Source organism: Berghia stephanieae, chromosome 1 (genome assembly GCF_034508935.2).
Source record: "Berghia stephanieae isolate SIO BIC M18660-M18661 chromosome 1, UCSD_Bste_1.3, whole genome shotgun sequence".
NCBI lineage: Eukaryota > Metazoa > Mollusca > Gastropoda > Nudibranchia > Aeolidiidae > Berghia > Berghia stephanieae.
Window position 1 is genome coordinate 25,743,253 of NC_088360.1, and position 22,858 is coordinate 25,766,110.

The following is a 22,858-nucleotide window of genomic DNA, read 5'->3' on the forward strand; positions in this document are numbered from 1 at the left end:
AGTTCTAGTCAGCATGAAGAAAAAAAAGTAATGATTTTCTTTCTTTAGAACCAAGATGGCCGCCGTTGCCGGACGGCGTGACATCAGACTACTGAATCCAATTGCCACATACTACTGCTTTGACCTTTGACTTCAGTGATGCTGACGTTAGAGTTAATGCTAACATCCCCCCTTCCCCCTTCAACCCACCCACTCCTCTTCCCTGGTCTTGTTTTACAATGTTCATGCATCATTATTATAATATGAGTAATTGCTGCTAATAAATCGATTCACAGAGAAAATTACGCTCGTGATCTTAGGTTTGGTTTGAGTTACGTATAGCTGACGTGTAAAAAGAAACCTTGTTGTTGGATGACACCTCTACACACACACACACCCTCCCCCCCCCCCCACCCACCCACCCCACCCCCTTTTCCCCCGATTTCCCTCGTCTTGTGTTGAACAAAAAAATATGTTCAGGCCGATCTTGCTCATCAATTCATTCATAGAGGAAAACTACAGGAGTGATTTTGAGTTGTTGCTGACGTGTAAAAAGAAACACGATTGTTTGATGATACCACCATGCCCCGCCCCTCTTCACTCGTCTCGAGTTGAATAAAATGTTCATGCGATCTTGCTAATCAATCCGTTCAGAAAGAAAAAAAACTACACTCGTGATCTTAGGTTTGGTTTGAGTTACGTATCGCTGACAAGTAAAAAGAAACATGGCGGTTGATATTCCCCACAACTCGATATAAAATTAGGGATAAAATACTACTTGTACGAATCTATTACCACCCCCCCCCTACATACATACATACACACACACACACACACACACACACACACACACACACCACCCCACATCTCCCTCTTTCCTCGTTTCTTGCTGAGACTAGAATCCATATCATATTTATAACATTTAAATTGCAAAGATCATCAAACTACTTTAGTCTAAACACCAACAATGGAGACAACATTCAACAACTTTCTCCGCCCTCGAATACAAATACACACTCAGAATGGGAGCGATCTATAGATAGTTCGAAGATGACGTCACTCAGGTCTTTGTTATTGTTTTTTGCCATCCGCGTTTATGAGTAATGCTTACTGAACTGTATTATAAACGTTCATGGATACACACAGTTTTGTGTGTTGGTCATTTATACTTCCGTATGGCAATGTTATGAGCTTCTTAGTCAAGCGCATACTATCTATATTCATGTTTTCGTCCAACCAGGTCATCAATCACATGATTTGTTGCTGTCCAACTATTGAATATTTCTTAACAAATGTAAACACGCTGCTTTGTTTACAAAAGTTATAAACAAACCCATGTGTCAAGCAGAACAAAAAAAAAAAAAACAATCGTGATGTTAGATATTTAAAACACTGTGAACACTTTTCACTATGTGGGTCACTTTGAACACAGTTTGCAATGTGACCAATGACCTCGAGCACATGGAAATTTAATATAGATAGAATGCGCTTGGCCAAGGAGTTCACAACATTGCCATCCGGAAGTATAACGGACCAACACACAAACTCTGTGTAACCATGAACTTTTATAGTCTGGTTAATACAGTTTAGTGAGAACAACTCACAAACGCGGATGGCAAAAACAATAACAAAGGCCTGAGTGACGTCATCTGCATACTATCTATAGATCATGCCCATGACTTCGAGTAACATTCAGACTCAGGTTCAGATTCATATCTGCGCAATGATAAAAAAATTCACAATTCAAGAAAACAATATAGATAGATACATGCAATAGTATAACACATCAATAATGAAATCCCGTAAAACAAATTGATGATGGATATAATGAACACATGTGTTTGCCCGAATAGCCCTCGCTAAATTTATAGATAGTATGCGCTTGGCTAAGAAGCTCACAACATTGCCATCCGGAGGGATAACGGACCAACACACACATATCTGTGTAACAATGAACTTTTATGGTCTGATTAATACAGTTTAGTGAGAAATAATCATAAACGTGGATGGCGAAAAACAATAATAAAGACTCGAGTGACGTCATCTTCATTCAATATATAGCCTGGCACTAAGACTTGAATTGTGACGTCATTTTTCAAGTTAGTGCACGACCTAGTGAGTTGTCATTAGTAGTGCTCAAGGGAACAAATAATTATCCCATTGGTTGAATACAACTCACAATACTCTTCAACAGTCGTAACGTCACTTCCTTCCTAATGACGCATGGTAACTTAGTAACACTAGCTCTAAACTATCGGAACAATGGCGGACGCCCGTATGAAATAGTTCTCCGGCGAGTATAAAGGGTATCCAGAGGGTAAAAAAACCCCATAAATTTGATCATGTTTTGACTTTTACACATTCTGATCACAAGGCATATGAAAAGTTCTAGCCAGCATGAAGAATAAAAAGTACATATTTTCTTTGTTTAGAACCACGATGGCCGCCGTTGCTGGGCGACGTGACTTCAGACTATTGAATCCAATTCTCACTAAACTGTATTAACCAGACTATAAACGTTCAAGGTTACACATAGTTTTGTGTGTTGGTCTGTTATACTCCCGGATGGCAATGTTGCGAGCTTCTTAGCCAAGAGCATACTATCTATAAAGAAATACTGATATAAAGAAGTATTAATTTATGCTAAATGTTCTCGAATGAAGATATATTATCACAAAACTAATAGATGGCTATAGTGTCTGTCTTGTCAAGAAGGCACGGTTAGGGGTGTTGAAGTCGAGAAGGACATCGAGTTCTCTCAGAATGAAAATTCATATTTTGTTTGAAAACACACACACACACACACACACACACAGAGAGAGAGAGAGAGAGAGAGAGAGAGAGAGAGAGAGAGAGAGAGAGAGAGAGAGAGAGAGAGAGAGAGAGAGAGAGAGAGAGAGAGAGAGAGATCGGACTGGGCTTTTTAACCACAATCGTTCCGACAGTTGATATTTGTGTTTTGTTTTGGTTTTGTTTTTTACTCCAATGACATAGAACCGACGAAACATCGAATACTCTTGTGTATCAAATAGAAGAAAAAAAAAAAAAAAGGGGGGGGGGGTAGTGTTAAAGCACTATTTTCATGTTTTGAGGCAACGCGCCTTCTCCGCTCTCACTTACACTTAGCGGTTCTACGGCCATCTACTGTAGGCACGGTCCCATCGTTTGACGGTCATTGTGATTGGCCAATGTCGAAAAAGAACCGGTTCTTTGACGGTCCCACGAGCCTTGTGATTAGCCAAGGCCGAAAAAGAACCGGTTCTTGGAACAGGAGGAGGAGGGGGGGGGGGGTTGTCTTTTTGATACAGTAGCCTAGAGTGAGATTGTTAATTTTATTATTTTTTTTTTATTTTAGCTTGTTTACTCCAAACTTTTCACTTCCAGCTTTAGGACAACACGGTGCTCGACGGGTATTCGCAGACTCCTAACCAAAAACGAGGTCTAACCTTGACCCACAAATTGCCGGTTTCCGGTGCTACTTTCCACTTTTGGATCCAAACCGGGTAGTCAGTTTTTGCACATGGGATTAGGGTCAATACCCTCAGCATGGACACGATGACTATTTTTAACTCTAGCAAGGCCATGCGCATCCCCAGACAGCTACGGGGTCCCATGCCGAACGGGAGGAACGCCGACTGGTGTCGGGCGGCGCTGCGGATAGGGTTAAATCTTTCTGGACGATATTCCTCAGGATTCTTCCAAATAGACGGATCGTGGTGAAGTGCATAGACAGGGATTCGGATGGTCATGTTTTTGGGGATTCGAATGCCTTGAATGGTGATTTCTTCTGTGCAAATTCTGTCGATGGTGAGATATGGCGGGAACATACGAATGGTTTCGTTGATGCATTGGTCCAGGTAAACTAAATTTTGAACATTTTTCTCATTGGGTTTGACTGTTCCAATGTGTTGATCTATCTCTCGTTGTACTTGCTCACAGATGGATGTGTTGTTGGCAAGTTGGAATAAAACCAGGGAGAGAATTGATGACACTTTTTCTAGACCGGAGTGCATGAAGGTGAAGGCTTGAGCCTGAAAATATAGATGAATGAACAGGAATAGGAAAAGTCTGGTCTTCTAGGGAAATACGAAGGAAATCAAAGAAATAAAGCTAAATGTGAAACTATCGTCTCAAAACGGTCCTATGTGGGAACAAGCTACATGCTTAAAACCCGAATGAAATCTTAAACTGGTCAAAAATATAAATTGTTGGCATTAGCACCATAAAATATGGTATCCATTTTCCTCAATAAATGGAATAAACTCAACACAAGTCTGATATTTCTGGCTATAAATTCAATTTTCAACATCTTAACCATCCCGACTTAATACCGTTTTGAGGCGAAGGGTCACAAATGACATTTTCAACACCAATGTGAAATCGATGTTGCTGCTTGACTTAGAAACACGGGGCTTGAATAAGAACACAAGTCATAAAATACAGAACTTCATCAGAAATTGTATGAGAAGAATATTACAAATTAAATGGTATTACGAAATTAAATACGAAATATAGATCTATGGAAAATCATAGGCCAGGAAGAAATGAAGATGGAAATTAAGAGGAGATGGAAATTGCTGCAGCAAATAATATTACAAGATAGACTCTCACATGGGAGAAAAAGAGGCCTGCCGAGAAATAAATAGCTGGAGGAGAAAATTGATTTTTCAAGCGTTACTAAGCATTAACCAATAAGAATATTCCTTGTCATTAGCCCGTTCCCACCACTTGATTATCTATTTCCACTCAAGCCCAGTAAACATTCCTTGAATCCATAGCTCCATTGTACATGCCAAACAGACAAATAGGTTTGTCCCACAATTATTATTGGATTCAATAGTCTGATGTCAAATCGCCCAGCAACGGCGAGCAGCGTGGTTCTAAACACAGAAAATTGGTACTTTTTATTCTTCATGCTGGCTAGAACTATATATGTCATATGTCATGTGATCAGAATGTATAACAAGTCAAAACATGATCAGATTTATAATGTTTTTCTCCTCTGGATACACTTTTTTTGCTCGTCGGAGAAATATTGTCGACATTGTTCCGATAGTTTAGAGCCAGTTACTAAGTTACTATGCGTCATTATGAGGGAAGTGACGTCATGTCTGTTGAAGCCAATTAGTGAGTTTTTAATCACAACATTTTGACAATACCTGACGACACTATACATTTTAAAAAAATCGCCAATGTTAAAATCGTGAGTGATGCTTAGGATCGGTGGGGCTGATTGCTTCAAGTGATAGGCAACACGCTTCAACAGCCATGTCGTCACTTCCCTCGAAATGACGCATGGTAACTTAGTAACTGGCTCTAAACTATCGAAACAATGGCGGACGTCCTTATGAAATATCTCTCCGACGAGCATAAAAGTGTATCCAGAGGAGAAAATCATTATAAATATGATCATGTTTTAACTTTTATACATTCTGATCACAAGACATATGAAAAGTTCTAGCCAGCATGAAGAATAAAAAGTACTGATTTTCTTTGTTTAGAACCACGATGGCCGCCGTTGCTGGGCGACGTGACATCAGACTATTGAACCCAATGATTTAAAGTGACTATGGTTCATCGGTCGATGACGGGGAAAAATCTGTTAAAACAATTCGAGTCTTACACATTGTCCTGAATAAAACATTAAACCTTACCCCGAGTTTCATATTTTCTGCAATAATATTATGTTCAACTTTAACTATTTATGTGGTCCCGAAATGATCCCATTTTGAGGCGGTGGGTTACATATCTCCATTTCCGGTTACAGCATGGTTATTTTCATCAATTGAGTCCTAACCGTCTCAATGTTACCGCTCTCTGGGTGAAAACGACTAGGCATTATCTCTGGTTAGAGCACACCTGAACACAACGCTTGTATTTAAAAAAAATGATGCCCTTCCGCCACGATATCATAAGATATTATCGTCGCCTAGGCATTCCACCAAGGAATAAAGATAACTCATCAAACAAGATGTCTAATGTCAACAGGAATCACCCATGTTGTCCAATTGAGCAAATTGGGGGTTATTAATCTTGCTCAAGGAAAAAAACGAAATTGCCGGAAGCGGGGCTCGAACAAGGGTCGTTCCGGGTCACAGTGCAATGCCTTAACCACTCGGCCACTTCGCCCCACTTGTATAGATTGATAGAAAAACTAAAATAAAAGAAAAGAAATGCAGATAAAATAATGCAGATAAACACTAACCTTGATTTCAAGCGTGGAGAGCTTGATAATTTCACTTCGTTCATTTTTCATGCTGTCACTGTTATTGTTCCCATTATTATCCATAAAACGCCTCGACTCCAGCAGGCTGGTTGTCATGGCACCCAATAAACATTGATTGCTTCTCGGATCCTTAGCACCAGTTTCGTATTTTTGCAGCGTGTTATCGACTTGGTTGTTAAAATGTTTCAAGGCACTTTTGGGAACCACGGAAATCCTGCATATTCGTAGAATTGTGGATAGAAATGGGAAAAACACAGACGACAAGCGCCATCTACGAGACTGTTTTGATAAGCGTTCTAAATTAGCTACATGTTTACCGTTCAAATTACTATATGTTTTGTAATTGCCACTGAAAACTATTCCACTGTGGACGTCTGCTGAATAGAAGAACGCCAGACTCGATAACTCTACATTTCTTCTCCAATCTATTTTGGGTTTTAAAAAGTTCATCAAGGAATCAGATGATCTTTGTATCACAAAAGTTGAATACTGAAGAAATTTTGAATTCAAAGCTGAGCTGATAATCCCACGTGTATTTTTCCACTTTTCTCCTTTCAAGAAGTGTGTGCACTTGTCCATCAAAGGGTCTCCTTTGAATCGATTTGGTCTGTCGGAGAAGTGCTCGAAGTGTGTCACTAACACATCTTGGATCATGTCACAATCTTTAATGTGTAGTACGGGTGTGTTGGCTTCAAACACACCGTAAAACTGGATTTCATAGACAAAAAAATGATATATAAATAATACTGATGACACTACTACTACTACTACTACTACTACTACTACTACTACTACTACTACTACTACTACTACTACTAATACTACTACTACTACTACTACTATACTACTACTACTACTACTACTACTACTACTACTACTAACTACTACTATAATAATAATAATAATATAATAATAATAGTAATAGTAATAATAATAATAATAATAATAATAATAATAATAATAAATAATAATAATAATAATAATAATAATAATAATAACCGGTCATATAACGCCGTACAATACATAGATATATTTAATTTACCTCCGAAAGTTTCGAGCTCAAAACTTTTCTTCAGCCAACCAAAAAAAAACCAACCCCACAATTAAACAAAAAAAAAAAAAAAAAAAAAAAACCCAAAAAACACCAAACAAACAACCCCCCCCCCCCCTTCCCGACTCCCCCCCCCCCCCCCAAAAAAAAAAAAACAAACAAAAAAACCCCCCAAAACCCCCCCAAAAAAGAAACAAACTGCCGTGGATCTGTTGTTTTTTTGTTGTTTTTTTTTTAACTAATGTATTTATATATTCAATGTTTTTTAGTTGTTGGCTGGAGAAGAGTTTTGAGCCCGAAACGTTTCATGTTCGGTATTTTTTTTTTGAAGCTGCTATGTTCATTTTTGTTTATTACCCATGAGGTATTTACCTTTCTGTCTTGATACTGTCTATATAGTTTGATTTGGGATTTGAACATGCCGTCAACCCAGTAGCGAAAGCCCAGACTACCGACGATTGGAAAAGGCGCCGGACCTGAGATGCCCAGTTTCTCGAAAACGTTGAGGTCCTTGGACATGTGCCAGGAGTACCATACCAGGGACGCCATGATTACCGTCAAGAACAACAGCCAGAGTGGTACGCCCAGAATGTCCATTGTTAGAGGCTTGAAGACCGGACAGGGTTAACATTCGAGGGATGAGACTGGGTAAAATGAGAAACATACAAAAAATACATTGATTATTTATTGAGGTTCATCATCATCATCATCATTGCCTTTTTCACTCTGGGTCAGGATATAGTCCACAGACAAACAATTTTCATCCTTCTCTATCCCGAGCTAACTTTTTCATCTTCTTCGGTCGCCCAAGCTAAAAAAAGGATTTGGTTTGTCCGTCTGCGTTTCTGTAACGGTTTGAGTTTAACGGAAAGGGGTGTTAACCCTTTGCCAACCCCCAACCTGGAGGACCAGGTGACTCAAAGATGGGGGAATCACACACCATTAGTCGCCTTTTACGACACGTCGGCTTGGGATTGGGCTATTCTTGACCCTCTCAGTTAAGGGACCCCGATTAATGAGCACTAAATGTGGATAATGAATAAAAATTTTAAAAAATAAAAAAATAGATAAAATTCTCTTTATTCATCCCATAGAGGAAATTTGTCTCTAGGGTCTACTCCAAGGAAAGACTGGAATAACCAAAGCGTCAACCGCAGTGTAGCGCCGTAAATTGAGCTAGGGCGAGATGACTTGCTCAGGGCTACACAGCGCAGCGGCGGGCGATCGAACTCGGTACCTTTCGGGTATGAAGCAAAGACCGTGCCACGCTAGGTGATTTGTTTGCCCGTTAATTTTATATATTTTTTGCTTTTTGTTTCAAATAATAAAAGATGTCAAATCAAATCCTCTTTAAACGACGTGCACTTATTTGTAGGTCTGATCACCCAATTCATTACGGGCTCATTGTTGTAATGGAAATCTCAAAAAATGACGCAAAGTATTGTCCATTACAACAATGTTAAACTAGGCCCATAAGTGGGTTCGGTGTCAGACCTGTATATATGTACACATCGCCTTTAATCGTCATCAGGATTAGTTCTCAACAAAACACTGTCTATCATGCAGACTATAAACGTTTAAGGTCACGCATAGTGTTTTGTGTTGATAAGATTCATTTGGCGGGGATAAAAGATGGGTACAGTACTTTACTTAATTCGTTCTTGGTTGTATATTTTTTTACATTTTTGTGCATTTGCATGTATATATGGTATTGTCGCCATAGATTCTCAACTTTGTGTTTATACATTTTTATGCATGCCACGTCTGTAAACGAATTTTCATTTTTTTTGGATGAATAAAGTATTATTATTATTATTATTATTATTATTATTATTATTATTATTATTATTATTATATTATTATTATTATTATTATTATTATTATTATTATTATTATTATTATTTTATTATTATTATTATTATCATCATCATCACCATCATCATCATCATCATTTATTATTATTATTATTATTATTATTATTATTATTATTATATTATTAATTATTATTATTATTATTTATTATTATCATCATCATCATCACCATCATCATCATCATCATCATCATCATCATTATTATTATTATTATTATTATTATTATTATTATTATTATTATTATTATTATTATTATTATTATTATTATTATTAAACGCATCCTTTCAATAGACTGACAGAGAGAAGTTAATGAAAACTAATCGGCCAATCAAAATACAGAATTCGTGACACACCTTCATACGTACTCGGATGAACACATTAAAATTTGTTTGTTGAAAAAACAATATTTACATGAAATCGACCTCTCTCTGATCATTACTATTGATTTTATAATGGCAAACGGGTAACTAGATAGTTATCACACGATTTTCTCGATCATGTAGTATAAAGGTTTTTAAGGTTTACACATTGCTTTCTGTGCTGGTTCTATCGATGCTGTGCGTTTATCCAAATTGCTCTCAACATCCGCCACCCGACTGTAACGTTCCAACACACCAAATTAAGTGTAACTATGAACGTTAATAAACTGATTGATAGAATATAGTAAGAATACTCATGAAAATGGCTGTCGAAAAAGAGGTGAGCGACGTGAATTTCGTTCCTTCTATTGATCAAGCGGTAGAACAGTGAGTGTTTTACTGAGACAATAACATCGATATGAAAACCTGTGAAGTTCACTATGTTTCCTAATCGATGCCATTGTTTACATTATGACGACTGTCCGAGAGGCGTGGTCACGTTCCCTTCCAATTAATAGGTGTCGATCGTCTTTAATTTATCATACACGTTTATGAACACACATTTTTTTCTCTTATATGCGGGTAAGTAAAATACTCACCATTTCTGCCCGCCGACAAATGTAGTCTACACCCAAAGCTATTGCGTGTAAACTTAACGTTGTTGAGATTCAATCTTTATAAAGAGGACTATTCACCTCCCTGGTGGTTTTAAAACAATAACAAAGAGCCGAGTGACGTCAACTTCAAACACTCTAAAAGAGTTTCGGTTTCAGGTATTGCTTTGGAGGATAGAACAAATTCTGAGTATTTTACTTAAATGCAATTTTAATTTACAGTTATCATGATAGTAGTAAATGTATATAGATATAGTTCGAAGATGACGTCACTCAGGTGTTTGTTGTTGTCTTTTTTTTGCCATCCGCGTTTATGAGTAATGCTCACTGGACTGTATTAATCCGACTATAAGCGTTCATGGATACACACAGTTTTGTGTGTTGGTCCGTTATATTTCCGGATGACAATGTTATGAGCTTCTTAGCCAAGCGCATACTATCTACAGCACTTGTCGCCTATGCCTCAAGGCGCTTTGACAATAATAATAAGATATGTATATCTATCTTTGCGGTATATACCACGCCCTATGCGCTTTGCATAGTTTAAAACACCTACTTTATATTTCATTTATTCAATAACTACGGCAACAAAACAGTAATGACCTCAACACCAAAAGTTAAAAAAAAATAATTTAAAATTGAGCTTTATATAACGCAATATCCACTAAATGTGCTCAAAGCGCTTTACAAGGGGTCCCTGGTCAACAGCAACATTAAACATGTAGGACGGGACATGACGCCAGTTAGGCGATATTACAATTTTTCGGACAAATACAACGCTGTTAACGGCCAGGTACTCATTTTACACCTGAGTATGGTGAGAGAATGTGAGTAAAGAACCTTTTCCAAGGACTCAACTATGCGCCGAGCGCGAGGCTCGAACCCAGGACCCTCCGAGTCGAAAGCGAGTGTCATACCACTATACCACATAGCCGCACAAAAGTTCATCAAGCTAAGTCTGGCAATAGATTTATATAATACACTATACCCACCGATATAAATGGATCTGCACAATACAGAACGCACACTCACACACAAGACACCAATCTCCAGCAGCTCACCGGGATCGGGTTCAAACTAAATGACGATCATGTCGTACTCTAATCGCAACATGGATTGTATTTTTGTCACCTGGGTTGCCAGATTAATTTTGCAAAAAAATGTTAAACAAGGCACAGAAAAATGCCAAATATTTGTGACCTGATAACTATTATGTTGTGATGATTCGATGCTAAGATTGAATGTTTTGGTCAAAAGGATGACACCTGGATTTGGGTTTTGCGCTTTATTGAGTACTTGGCAGAGAGAGAAAGAAAGAAAGAAAGAAAGAAAGAAAGAAAGAAAGAAAGAGAGAGAGAGAGAGAGAGAGCTAAAGATAGATAGATAGATAGATAGATAGATAGATAGAAAGATAGATAGATAGATAGATAGAAAGATAGATAGATAGATAGACAGGTAGACAGATAGATATATAGACAGACAGACAGACAGATAGATAGATAGACAGATAGACAAACATATATATATATATATATAGATATATAGATAGATAGATAGATAGATAGATAGATAGATAGATAGATAGATAGATAGATGGATAGATAGATAGATAGATGGATGATAGATAGATATATAGATATGAATCGTGTTTGATACAAATATGGTACGAAAATCTGTGAGATGTACGGAAGTGTCCCATCGGGGTAATTCTTGTTAAGCAACTTTAAACCGGAACCACTTCAAGAAACAACAACAGTCAACAAAACAACTCAATCCTGACGATGGCAAATTAAGCCTGAAACATTAATGTAGACTGTCTCAAACATTGTGGTATATATTTTAAATAATGATAGATATATAGATAGATAGATAGATAGATAGATAGATAGATAGATAGATAGATAGATAGATAGATAGACAGATAGATAGACAGATAGATAGATATACAGACACATAGACAGATAAAAATCTGGTCGAATTGAAACAATAGCAAATAGAAGATGTGACGTCAACTTCAAATCATTTTAAAAAGTTTCGGCTGCAGTTATTGTTTTGGAGGGTAGAACAAATGAGTATTATACTTAACTGCAATTTTAATTTACTGTTATCATGATAGTAGTACATTTATCTAGCACCTCAGTCGCCTAGGCCTCAATGCGCTTTGACAATAATAAGATATGTATACCTATCTTTGCGGTATATACCACGCCCTATGCGCTTTGCATAGTTTAAAACCCATACTTTATATTCATTTCTTTAAAAATACGGCAACAAAACAGTTATGGCCTCAACACCAAAAGTGCATCTAGCTAGTCTGGAAATAGACTTCAATCTAATAATACCAGATAGTACACCAGATAATACACCAGATAATACACCTGATAATACACCAGATAATACACCAGATAATACACCAAATAATACACCAGATAATACACCAGATAATACACCAGATAATACACCAGATAATACACCAAATAATACACCAAATAATACACCAGATAATACACCAGATAATACACCAGATAATACACCAGATAATACACCAGATAATACACCAGATAATACACCAGATAATACACCAGATAATACATATACCAGATAATCACCAGATAATACACGGATAATACAACCAGATATACACCAGATAATACACCAGATAATACACCAGATAATACACCAGATAATACATATACCAGTATACACAATAATACACCAGATAATACATCCAGAATAATATACCAGATAATACACAGATAATAACCAATAAGATAATAAACCAGATAATACACCAGGTAATACACCAGATAATACACCAGATAATACATATACCAGATAATACACCAGATAATACATATACCTGATAATACACCAGATAATACACCAGATAATACATATACCAGATAATACACCAGAATACACAGTATACAATATACACCAGATAATAAGATACATAATACACCAGATAATACACCAGATAATAACCAGATAATACACCAGATAATACACCAGATAATACACCAGATAATACACAGATAATCCCAATACCAGATAATAACAGATAATACACCAATAATACACCAGATAATACACCAGATAATACACCAGATATATACAGTATACACCAAATAATACACCAAATAATACGCCAGATAATACACCAGATATACACCAGATAATACACAGATAATCCACCAGATAAACACCAGATAATACACAGATAATACACAGATAATAAATACAGATATAGACCAGATAATACATATAACGATAATCACCAGTAATACATATACAGATAATACATAACAGATATACACCAGATACTACACCAGATAATACATATACCCGATAATACACCAGATAATACACCAGATAATACACCAGATAATACACAGATAATACATATCACAGATAATACACCAGATAATACACCAGATAATACACCCGATAATACACCAGATAATACACCAGATAATACATCAGATAATACACCAGATAATACACCAGATAATACACCAGATAATACACCAGATAATACACCAGATAATACACCAGATAATACACCAGATAATACACCAGATAATACACCAGATAATACATATACCAGATAATACACCAGATAATACATATACCAGATAATACACCAGATAATACACCAGATAATACACCAGATAATACACCAGATAATACATATACCAGATAATACACCAGATAATACACAGATAATACACAGATAATACACCAGATAATACACCAGATAATACACCAGATAATACACCAGATTAATAACCAGATAATACACCAGATAATACACCAGATAATACATTACCAGATAATACCAGTAATATAACCCGATAATACACCAGTTAATAACCAGATAATACACAATAATCACCAGATAATACCCAGATAATACACCAGATAACTATAAAAAAAAAAAAAAAAAAAAAAAAAAAAAAAAAAAAAAAAAAAAAAAAAAAAAAAAAAAAAAAAAAAAAAAAAAAAAAAAAAAAAAAAAAAAAAAAAAAAAAAAAAAAAAAAAAAAAAAAAAAAAAAAAAAAAAAAAAAAAAAAAAAAAAAAAAAAAAAAAAAAAACACCGATAATACACCAGATAATACACCAGATAATACACCAGATAATACACCAGATAATACACCAGACAATACATACACCAGATAATACATATACCAGATAATACACCAGATAATACACCAGATAATACATATACCAGATAATACACCAGATAATACACCAGATAATACACCAGATAATACACCAGATAATACACCAGATAATACACCAGACAATACACCAGATAATACACCAGATAATACACCAGATATAGCCTTAGAATTTGTTTTACAAAACAAGGAATAGTAGCAGCTATTTTTCTCCATGACGAAGAGACATTAACCTCAAATCAAATATTATTTCAGGCTATAAATTCAATCCCAAGCATCAAGTTTATCCCGACACAGTGGGCCTATGTGATCTTGTGGTATGACACTCGCTTTTGGATCAGAAGGTCCTGGGTTCGAGCCATGCTCTGAGCGGCGCATAGTTGAGTCTTTGGAAAGGGCTGTTTACTCACATTCTCTCACCGTACTCAGGTGTAAAATGTGTACCTGGCCGTTAACAGGGTTGTCTCTGTCGGACAAAAAAAATGTAATATCGCCTAATAGGCGTCGTGTCTTGTAATACATGTTAAGTGTTGCTATTGGTCAGGGACCCCCTGTAAAGCGCTTTGAGCACGTTGAGTGGATATAACCGTAGAGTTATGGCCTGATACTGACCAAAAAATGACGTTAAAATGCCAGTCTTTTGCCACATAAGAAAACAAATCGTGAGTTGTATTCAATAGTTCAACCAATGAAATAACTTGTTTCCATGAGCTCTACTAACGACAACTCACTAGGCGATGCAAAAACCAAATAATAACGTCAAACTGCCAGTACTTTTGGATTTCAGTATCAGGCTATAACATAACGATGGCTACGATATAACGCTATATAAAAGCTCAAGTATTTTCAGTACTGCTTTGAGACAGTGGACCATATTTCTTTGAATGGAAAAGGTGGAATCTGAGATATCTGATCACATTATTAACTTTCAATTCTCTATTTAGATTCTACGATGCCATGATGTAATACAGATATAGGCGACGAGATACCGACGGTTAGTAATAATGGCAAACTTTTCCAGCCATGGAATCTGGCATTACAAACGCCAAATTGGCAACCGTAATTGTCACCCGCTGCTTGTCTTGGATGGATGGATGGATGGGATGGATGGATGGGATGGATGGGTGAGTGAATGGAATCAATGGAACACTGAACGTTTTCCACATCACAGTAAACATCAAATTATTTATCGAAGTCATGACTGACGACGACACGCGCGAAACCTCGCCCTTCGTGTTCGACATGCATGGGATGATCGTATTTGCCTGTTAGTGTGTTGTGAACATGCCAAACGAATCACATTACAGATTTTAAAAATAAAATAAATAAATAAATAAATAACTAAATTAAATAGATAAATATAAATAATGAATGATTAAATCAACAAGAGAAAAGTAAATAAACAAATAAATGTCAATGTGTTTTCAGTGCTTGAAGGAGGAAGTGTGTATGTACGTGTGTGTGTGTGTGTGTGTGTGTTGGGGGGGGGGGGTGTAAAAATAAATTCGGCACACAAAAGCACGTCATTACAAACAATGACACAACCTTGTGATCATAGCTTTCTTATGAGATTAGCGGAAAAGAAGCGTCCCTTGATTGGACGTCACCCATAGTCTGTGACGTCACCGGCGGAAAAGTTATTAGAGAGAAAGAACGTCATGTTGGTTGTGCGCATGCGTCTCTCGTCCTCGCTACTCTTCCGCTAATCTCATTCCCTATAGGATTCTTGAGTCCTGCATTTGGAATTTTGAGCTTTCTTGTTGCCGTTGCATGGCATAGGGAACGCGCAATGGGAATGGGTTCAAAATTGTGCGGCTATGTGGTCTAGTGGTATGACACTCGCTTTGGGATCGGACGGTACTGGGTTTGGGCCTCGCTCGACGCATAGTTGAGTCCTTGAAAAAGTCTGATTACTCACATTCTCACCGTACTCAGATGTAAAATGAGTACCTGGCCGTTAACAGCGTTGTCTATGTCGGAAAAAAAAATGGTATTATCGCCTAACAGGCGTAATGTCTCGATCTTTATGATAGGTGTTCCTGTTGGTCAGGGTCCCTTTGTAAAGGGCTTTGAGCACATTTAGTGGATATTGAGCTCTATAAATGCTGTAGGTTTTTGGGGGATTTCTTTTTGGGCTTTTTGTTTGTTTGATTGTTTTTAGTTATATTTTCTAAAATCAAAATGTATTCTTATTTACAATTCAAAAACATTGCTATGCACATATTTTTACAAACGCACAAACACACCCGCACAAAGAGACATACGCTCACGCATGCTCATATGCATAGAGGGCTGAAAAAAAAATCGGGTATGTATAGATTATGGAATCCAATGCTATACTATGTTTGATGACAGGAGATATATAAGCATATAATACACGCACACACACACCCAAACACACACACACATACACACATACACACAAATACACACACACAAAAACATACAAAAATATGTAAAAATAAATTATATTTTATATACCTATATATATATATATATATATATATATATATATATATATATAAAAACATATGTATACACACATATTTACGTGTGTGTGTGTATGTAAATGTGTGTGTTTGGCATTAAAAATGCCAATCTGGTAATAACATAATAACAGAGTCAGCGAGTTCCCTCCATCACGTTAATCGTTATAGAGATATTGGAATCGGCGCGAGTGAATCTACGTTGAGTAACACAATATTATCCATCAGTCATCATTCATCGTAGCTGAGCCACCAGCGACATCTATTATGAAGTCCTAGTGAGCCACCCATCCATCCATCCAGCCACACAGTGATTATCACGAGTATTGACAAATTCCTCCACCAATTAATTGCTGTCTTCAGGACGCCCAGGGTAAACAGAACATGACAATACTGTGTACTCCGATAAAACGCATATTTTAAATATTGATCTTTTTTACATTTTGGGCAAAAAAAATTAATTTGTAATTCTTTTATTTTATACCAACTTAAAATTGAACTTTTATGTAGGGCAATATCCACTAAACATGCTCAAAGCGCTTTACAATGGTCCCTGGCAAACAACAACACTTAACATGTTCGACGAGACATGACACTTGTTAGGCGATGTTACAATTTTTTTCGGAAGAGACAACCCTATTATCGGCCAAGTACTCATTTTACACCTGATTACGGCGAGAGAATGTGAGTAAAGATCCTCCTTTTCCAAGGACTTATCTTTGCGCCGAGTCAGGCTCGAACCCAGGACCTTTCGATCCGAAAGTGAGTGTCATACCACAAGAACACATAGCCGCACATCTGTCGCCTCATAGATGTCAAACGCGTGAGTCAAAAGATAGTATGTGCTTGGCTAAGAAGCTCACAACATTGCCATACGGACGTATAACGGACCAACACACATAACTGTGTGGTTATAGTCAGGTTAATACAGTTTAGTGAAATTACTCATAAACGCGGATGGCAAAAAACAATAACAAAGACAGGAGTGACGTCATATTCTTTTTATCTATATATAGTAAGCGTTTGGTTAAGGAGCTCACAACATTGCCATCCGGGAGTGTAACCATGATCGTTTATAGTCAGGTTAATAAAGTTTATTGAAATTACTCATAAACGCGGATGGCAAAAAACAATAACCAAGACCTGCTAATTTGTGTCCCCAGGTCATGTCGAAAAATATGTTCACAATGACCTACATAATAAAATAAAAAAACAGGTATTCACACATTCGAAATGTCCTGCATCACAACAGATCATATTGTTCAGCTTGAATAAAATTTCATAAACAAAGCAGCGTGTTTAGATCTATATCTTTTAAGAAATTTCCAGTATTTGGCAGCTACAAATCACGTGATCGATGACTTGATTGGAGGAAAACCTGAATATGTATCACTTCCCATTGGCCAAAATGAAAACGAACATTTTTGTCTGGGTTGGGAAAAGCAAATTTATTCAACTTACCTCACTTCGTCCGCTATCCGCATGAAAAACAAGAACTCTTCAAATATTGAATGAATGAAGTGACGTCAGTCAGTTCTTTGTTTTTGAAGTCCCAGGTTTGAGAGGGTTATTTTTGCCAAGATGAGGGTCATTCAAAATTCAAATCGATCAATTTTTGAAGGACGAGTTTTCTGGCCAAATTTTTAAATATGGGTTTTTCCAGAGTACGGCAGTATGTTTGTACGATCGATCTGACTGGCAAAAGTTGTGATTCTTTTATGTAAACACATAAAAATAATACCGATGAAACCGACACACGTAAAACTCTTCTTGCGTTTGTGTCGGCATACAACACACGCAGATCAAACCAAGCTGTGTTGAACACGGCTTACTAAGTAGTAGACTGGAACAATAAATTATTACTAACTAGTGTGTTGTTCAACTGCCAGGCAGTTCGTTGTATGGTCAGAATCAAAAGATCGATTGTGTAGCAATCACCCGAGGTCATAGTCGACTTCAGTCTCAGTACATGTTTGTTTCCCAAACCAATCATCCCCCTAAGATTATAAGGGTTACTCACCATTTGAACACAAACGATTTATTGTCGTTGAGAGATGTAATTTACGCTATGCGTTTAGACATAATACTCACGTGTTCTATCCACCAGTTGAATCGGACCAACATACATATCACATTTATAGATAGTATACGCTTGTCTAAGAAGCTCACAACATTGCCATCCGGAAGTATAACGGACCAACACTAAAACTGTGTGTAACCTTGACCGTTTTACTCATAAACGCGGATGGCAAAAAGCAATAACAAAGACATGAGTGACGTCAACTTCGTTCTATCTATACTTTGTTAAAGAGACGTTAGTGAGAACTAATCAATACTCATCCAACTGGCGGTCTAAAAAACAAAAACACCAGTTTCAGCGTAGCCATCGTTATGTAAAAGCCTGATACTGAAATCCAAAAGGACTGGCAGTTTGACGTCATTATTTGGTTTTTGCACCGCTTAGTGAGTTGTCGTTAGTAGTGCCCATGAAGTTATTTTATTGGTTGAACTATTGAATACAACTCACGATTTGTTTTCTTTTGTGGCAAAAGACTGGCATTTTGACGTCATTTTTTGGTCAGTGTCGTTGCCATAACTTTACGAAGGCCACGCTTTTAGCCATTCAATGGATAGAATGAAGATGACATCACTCAGGTCTTTGTTATTGTTTTTTTTTTGCCATCCAAGTTTATGAGTATTTCTCACTAAACTGTAATATCCAGACTATAAAAGTTCATGTTTACACACTGTTTTGTGTGTTGGTCCGTTATACTTCCGGATGGCAATGTTGTGAGCTTCTTAGCCTAGAGCATACTATCTATAGATAGTATGCAGATGACGTCACTCAGGCCTTTGTTATTGTTTTTGCCATCCACGTTTGTGAGTTGTTCTCACTAAACTGTATTAACCAGACTATAAAAGTTCATGGTTACACAGAGTTTGTGTGTTGGTCCGTTATACTTCCGGATGGCAATGTTGTGAACTCCTTGGCCAAGCGCATTCTATCTATACATTCTGCTCAACATTGTGTCAAAACATTCTGATAAATACTCACAAAGTGCAGGGCTGAATGATTCGGCTGCTCAGCATGTATGAATAGTGGCTACGACCAAAGGTCAATAATGAGTCTTGTATTGTAAAGGGCGACTGTGCTGTCCGTTGTGTTTTCTGATAATATAGATAGTATGCAGATGACGTCACTCAGGCCTTTGTTATTGTTTTTGCCATCCGCGTTTGTGAGTTGTTCTCACTAAACTGTATTAACCCGACTATAAAAGCTCATGGTTACACAGAGTTTGTGTGTTGGTCCGTTATACTTCCGGATGGCAATGTTGTAAACTCCTTGGCCAAGCGCATTCTATCTATAACTTGAAAAAAGAATCACATTTTTAAATGTTTGTCCAGAAAAGAATTCTTCAAATTTCGATCGATTAGAAGATCCTCATCTTTCCAAAAAACTCTCAAACCTGGGACTTCAAGAATGTATTCGAGGAAGTCCCTGGTTCGAGGGGTTTTGACAAGATGAGGATCTATCATTCTAATCGATCGATATTTGAAGGACGAGTTTTCTGGCCTAAAACTTTATATGTTTTTCAAGGCAAGAGGACGCCAGTTTTGTGGCCCCATTGTATTGATAGGATTATAGAATTGGTCGATACTGATTTCTGTGAACCAGGTATGGAAAAGATTTTGCCCCTTAGAGCCGTAAGGCTCATTGAGTCACGAGTTTATCCACCTTTCTGTAACGTTAAATGACCCCTGATAGTTGCTTGCTATCCTTAAAATAGGACGTTTTAAGCAGCATCTTCATTCTCTCCAGATACAGCTGGGTGAACAAGTGGATTATTTTATATACATACATACATATATATATAAGAACTAAGAAACTAAGGAGCAGGCTACGATGTAAGATAAAAATCTGAACTAGTGTGTATGAAAGGTGCCAGACAAAGCAAGAAATAAAAATACAGATCTTTATCAAAAAAAATATTTAATAAGAGCTCGTCGACGCCAATGGTCGTCTTCAGGATGCTTCGCCGTCATTCATTTATTTATCTATTTATATTTAATTTATTTATTTATTATTAGTACGAATATTGTGACCAATCTGGCATTATGTCGGAATGAACGATTTGTTTTCTTTTGTGGCCAAAGACTTTCATTTTTTGGTCAGTGTCAGGCTATAAGTTAACGATGGCAACCCTAGAACCCTCTCGGGCTTATAGATAGTATGCAGATGACGTCACTCAGGCCTTTGTTATTGTTTTTGCCATCCGCGTTTGTGAGTTGTTCTCACTAAACTGTATTAACCAGACTATAAAAGTTCATGGTTACACAGAGTTTGTGTGTTGGTCCGTTATACTTCCGGATGGCAATGTTGTGAACTCCTTGGCCAAGCGCATTCTATCTATAGTTTGACGTTATTTTCTAAGTTTTGCTCCGATTAGTGAGTAGTTGTTAATAGTGCTCAATGAAAAAGTGATTCCATTGGTTGAGCTATTGAATACAACTTACGATTTGTTTTCGTTTGTGGCCAAAGACTTGTCTTTTGACGTCATTTTTTGGTCAGTGTTAGCGTAGCCATCGTTAACATATAGCCCGACAATAGAACCGGGGCCATCGTAAAGATATAGCCTGACACTGACCAAAAAATGATGTCAAAATGCCAGTCTTTTGTCACAAAAGAAAACAAATCGTGAGTTGTATTTAATAGTTCAACCAATGGGATCACTTGTCTCCATGAGCTCTACTAACGACAACTCACTAGACGCTACACAAACCTAAAAAATGACGTCAAACTGACAGTCCTAGAGGGTTCTTGTGTCAGGCTATATGTTAACGATGGCTACGCTAGAACCCTCTAGGACTGGCAGTTTGACGTCATTTTTTAAGTTTGTCGTTAGAAGAGCTCAGGGAAACAAGTTATTTCATTGGTTGAACTATTGAATACAACTCACTATTTGTTTTATTTTGTGGCAAAAGACTGCCATTTTGACGTCATTTTTTGGTCAGTGTCAGGCTATAAGTTAACTATGGCTCCGCTAGAACCCCCTAGGACTTATAGTTTGACGTCATTTTCTAAGTTTTTGCTCCGATCAGTGAACAGTTGTTAGTAAGTGCTCAAGGAAAAAATGATTCCATTGGTTGGGCTTTTGAATACAACTCATGATTTGTTTTCCCTTGCGGCCAAAGACTTGTCTTTTGACGTCATTTTTTGGTCACTGTCAGGCTATAGATAGTATGCAGATAACGTCACTCAGGCCTTTGTTATTGTTTTTGCCATCCGCGTTTGTGAGTTGTTCTCACTAAACTGTATTAACCAGACTATAAAAGTTCATGGTTACACAGAGTTTGTGTGTTGGTCCGTTATACTTCCGGATGGCAATGTTGTGAACTCCTTATCTATAGATAGTATGCGCTTGACTAAGAAGCTCATAACATTGCCATCCGGAAGTATGACGGACCAACACACAAAACTGTGTGTATCCATGAACGTTTATAATCGGGTTAATACAGTTCAGTGAGCATTACTCATAAACGCGGATGGCAAAAAACAATAACAAAGACCCGAGTTACGTCATCTTCGAACTATCTATAAGTTTACGAAGGCTACGATCAGGCCCTGGAGATTGAATTCATAGCCACGAATGTGTGCAGCTTTGTGGTCTTGTGCTATGACACTCACTTTCAGAATTCAATTTTTTTAAAATGTAAAACTTGAGGTTAATTTCTATCCGTTTGTTTTGGCGGATAATCATACGTTTTCTTACAACACAACAACAACAATAACAACAACCACAACAACAACAAACAAAAGAAAACAAAAAAAACAAAAAACAACAACAACAAAAACAACAGACAAAAAAACAAACAAAAAACAACAACAAAAAAAAACACACAAAAAAAAAGCCCAACAAAAACACACACACACAGACACACCCACCCCTCAAACTTCACATTTCTTATTATTTCAATTCCAAATCTAAATAACATCGAAATTTTCACCATGGCAGCAGTGTATCCAGAAGAGATAAACATATTTTGACTTTTATTGACATTCTGATCACATGACATGTGAAAAAGATCTT

The 22,858-nt window shown here is 37.0% G+C and overlaps 1 protein-coding gene across 2 annotated transcripts in view; it reads right to left on the bottom strand.

The window, feature by feature from the left end:
• LOC144970991 (cytochrome P450 3A11-like) overlaps nucleotides 1–18,614 on the bottom strand; it is a 20,392-nt gene extending 1,778 nt beyond the window's left edge. The window contains exons 1-4 of one of the 2 annotated variants that reach the window (XM_078911272.1): nucleotides 18,231–18,614; nucleotides 7,629–7,900; nucleotides 6,185–6,913; nucleotides 1–4,010 (exon numbers count right to left, since the gene is read on the bottom strand). The exon at nucleotides 1–4,010 is cut by the window's left edge and continues 1,778 nt beyond it. In XM_078911272.1, coding sequence (XP_078767398.1) covers nucleotides 3,366–4,010; nucleotides 6,185–6,913; nucleotides 7,629–7,853 — 1,599 coding nt within the window. In that variant the 5' untranslated portion in view covers nucleotides 7,854–7,900; nucleotides 18,231–18,614 and the 3' untranslated portion in view covers nucleotides 1–3,365. Of the gene's footprint in view, nucleotides 4,011–6,184; nucleotides 6,914–7,628; nucleotides 7,901–11,093; nucleotides 11,197–18,230 lie in introns of those variants that run through there. The other variant, XM_078911264.1, reaches the window with a different exon arrangement.
• Nucleotides 18,615–22,858: the final 4,244 nt, after the last annotated feature.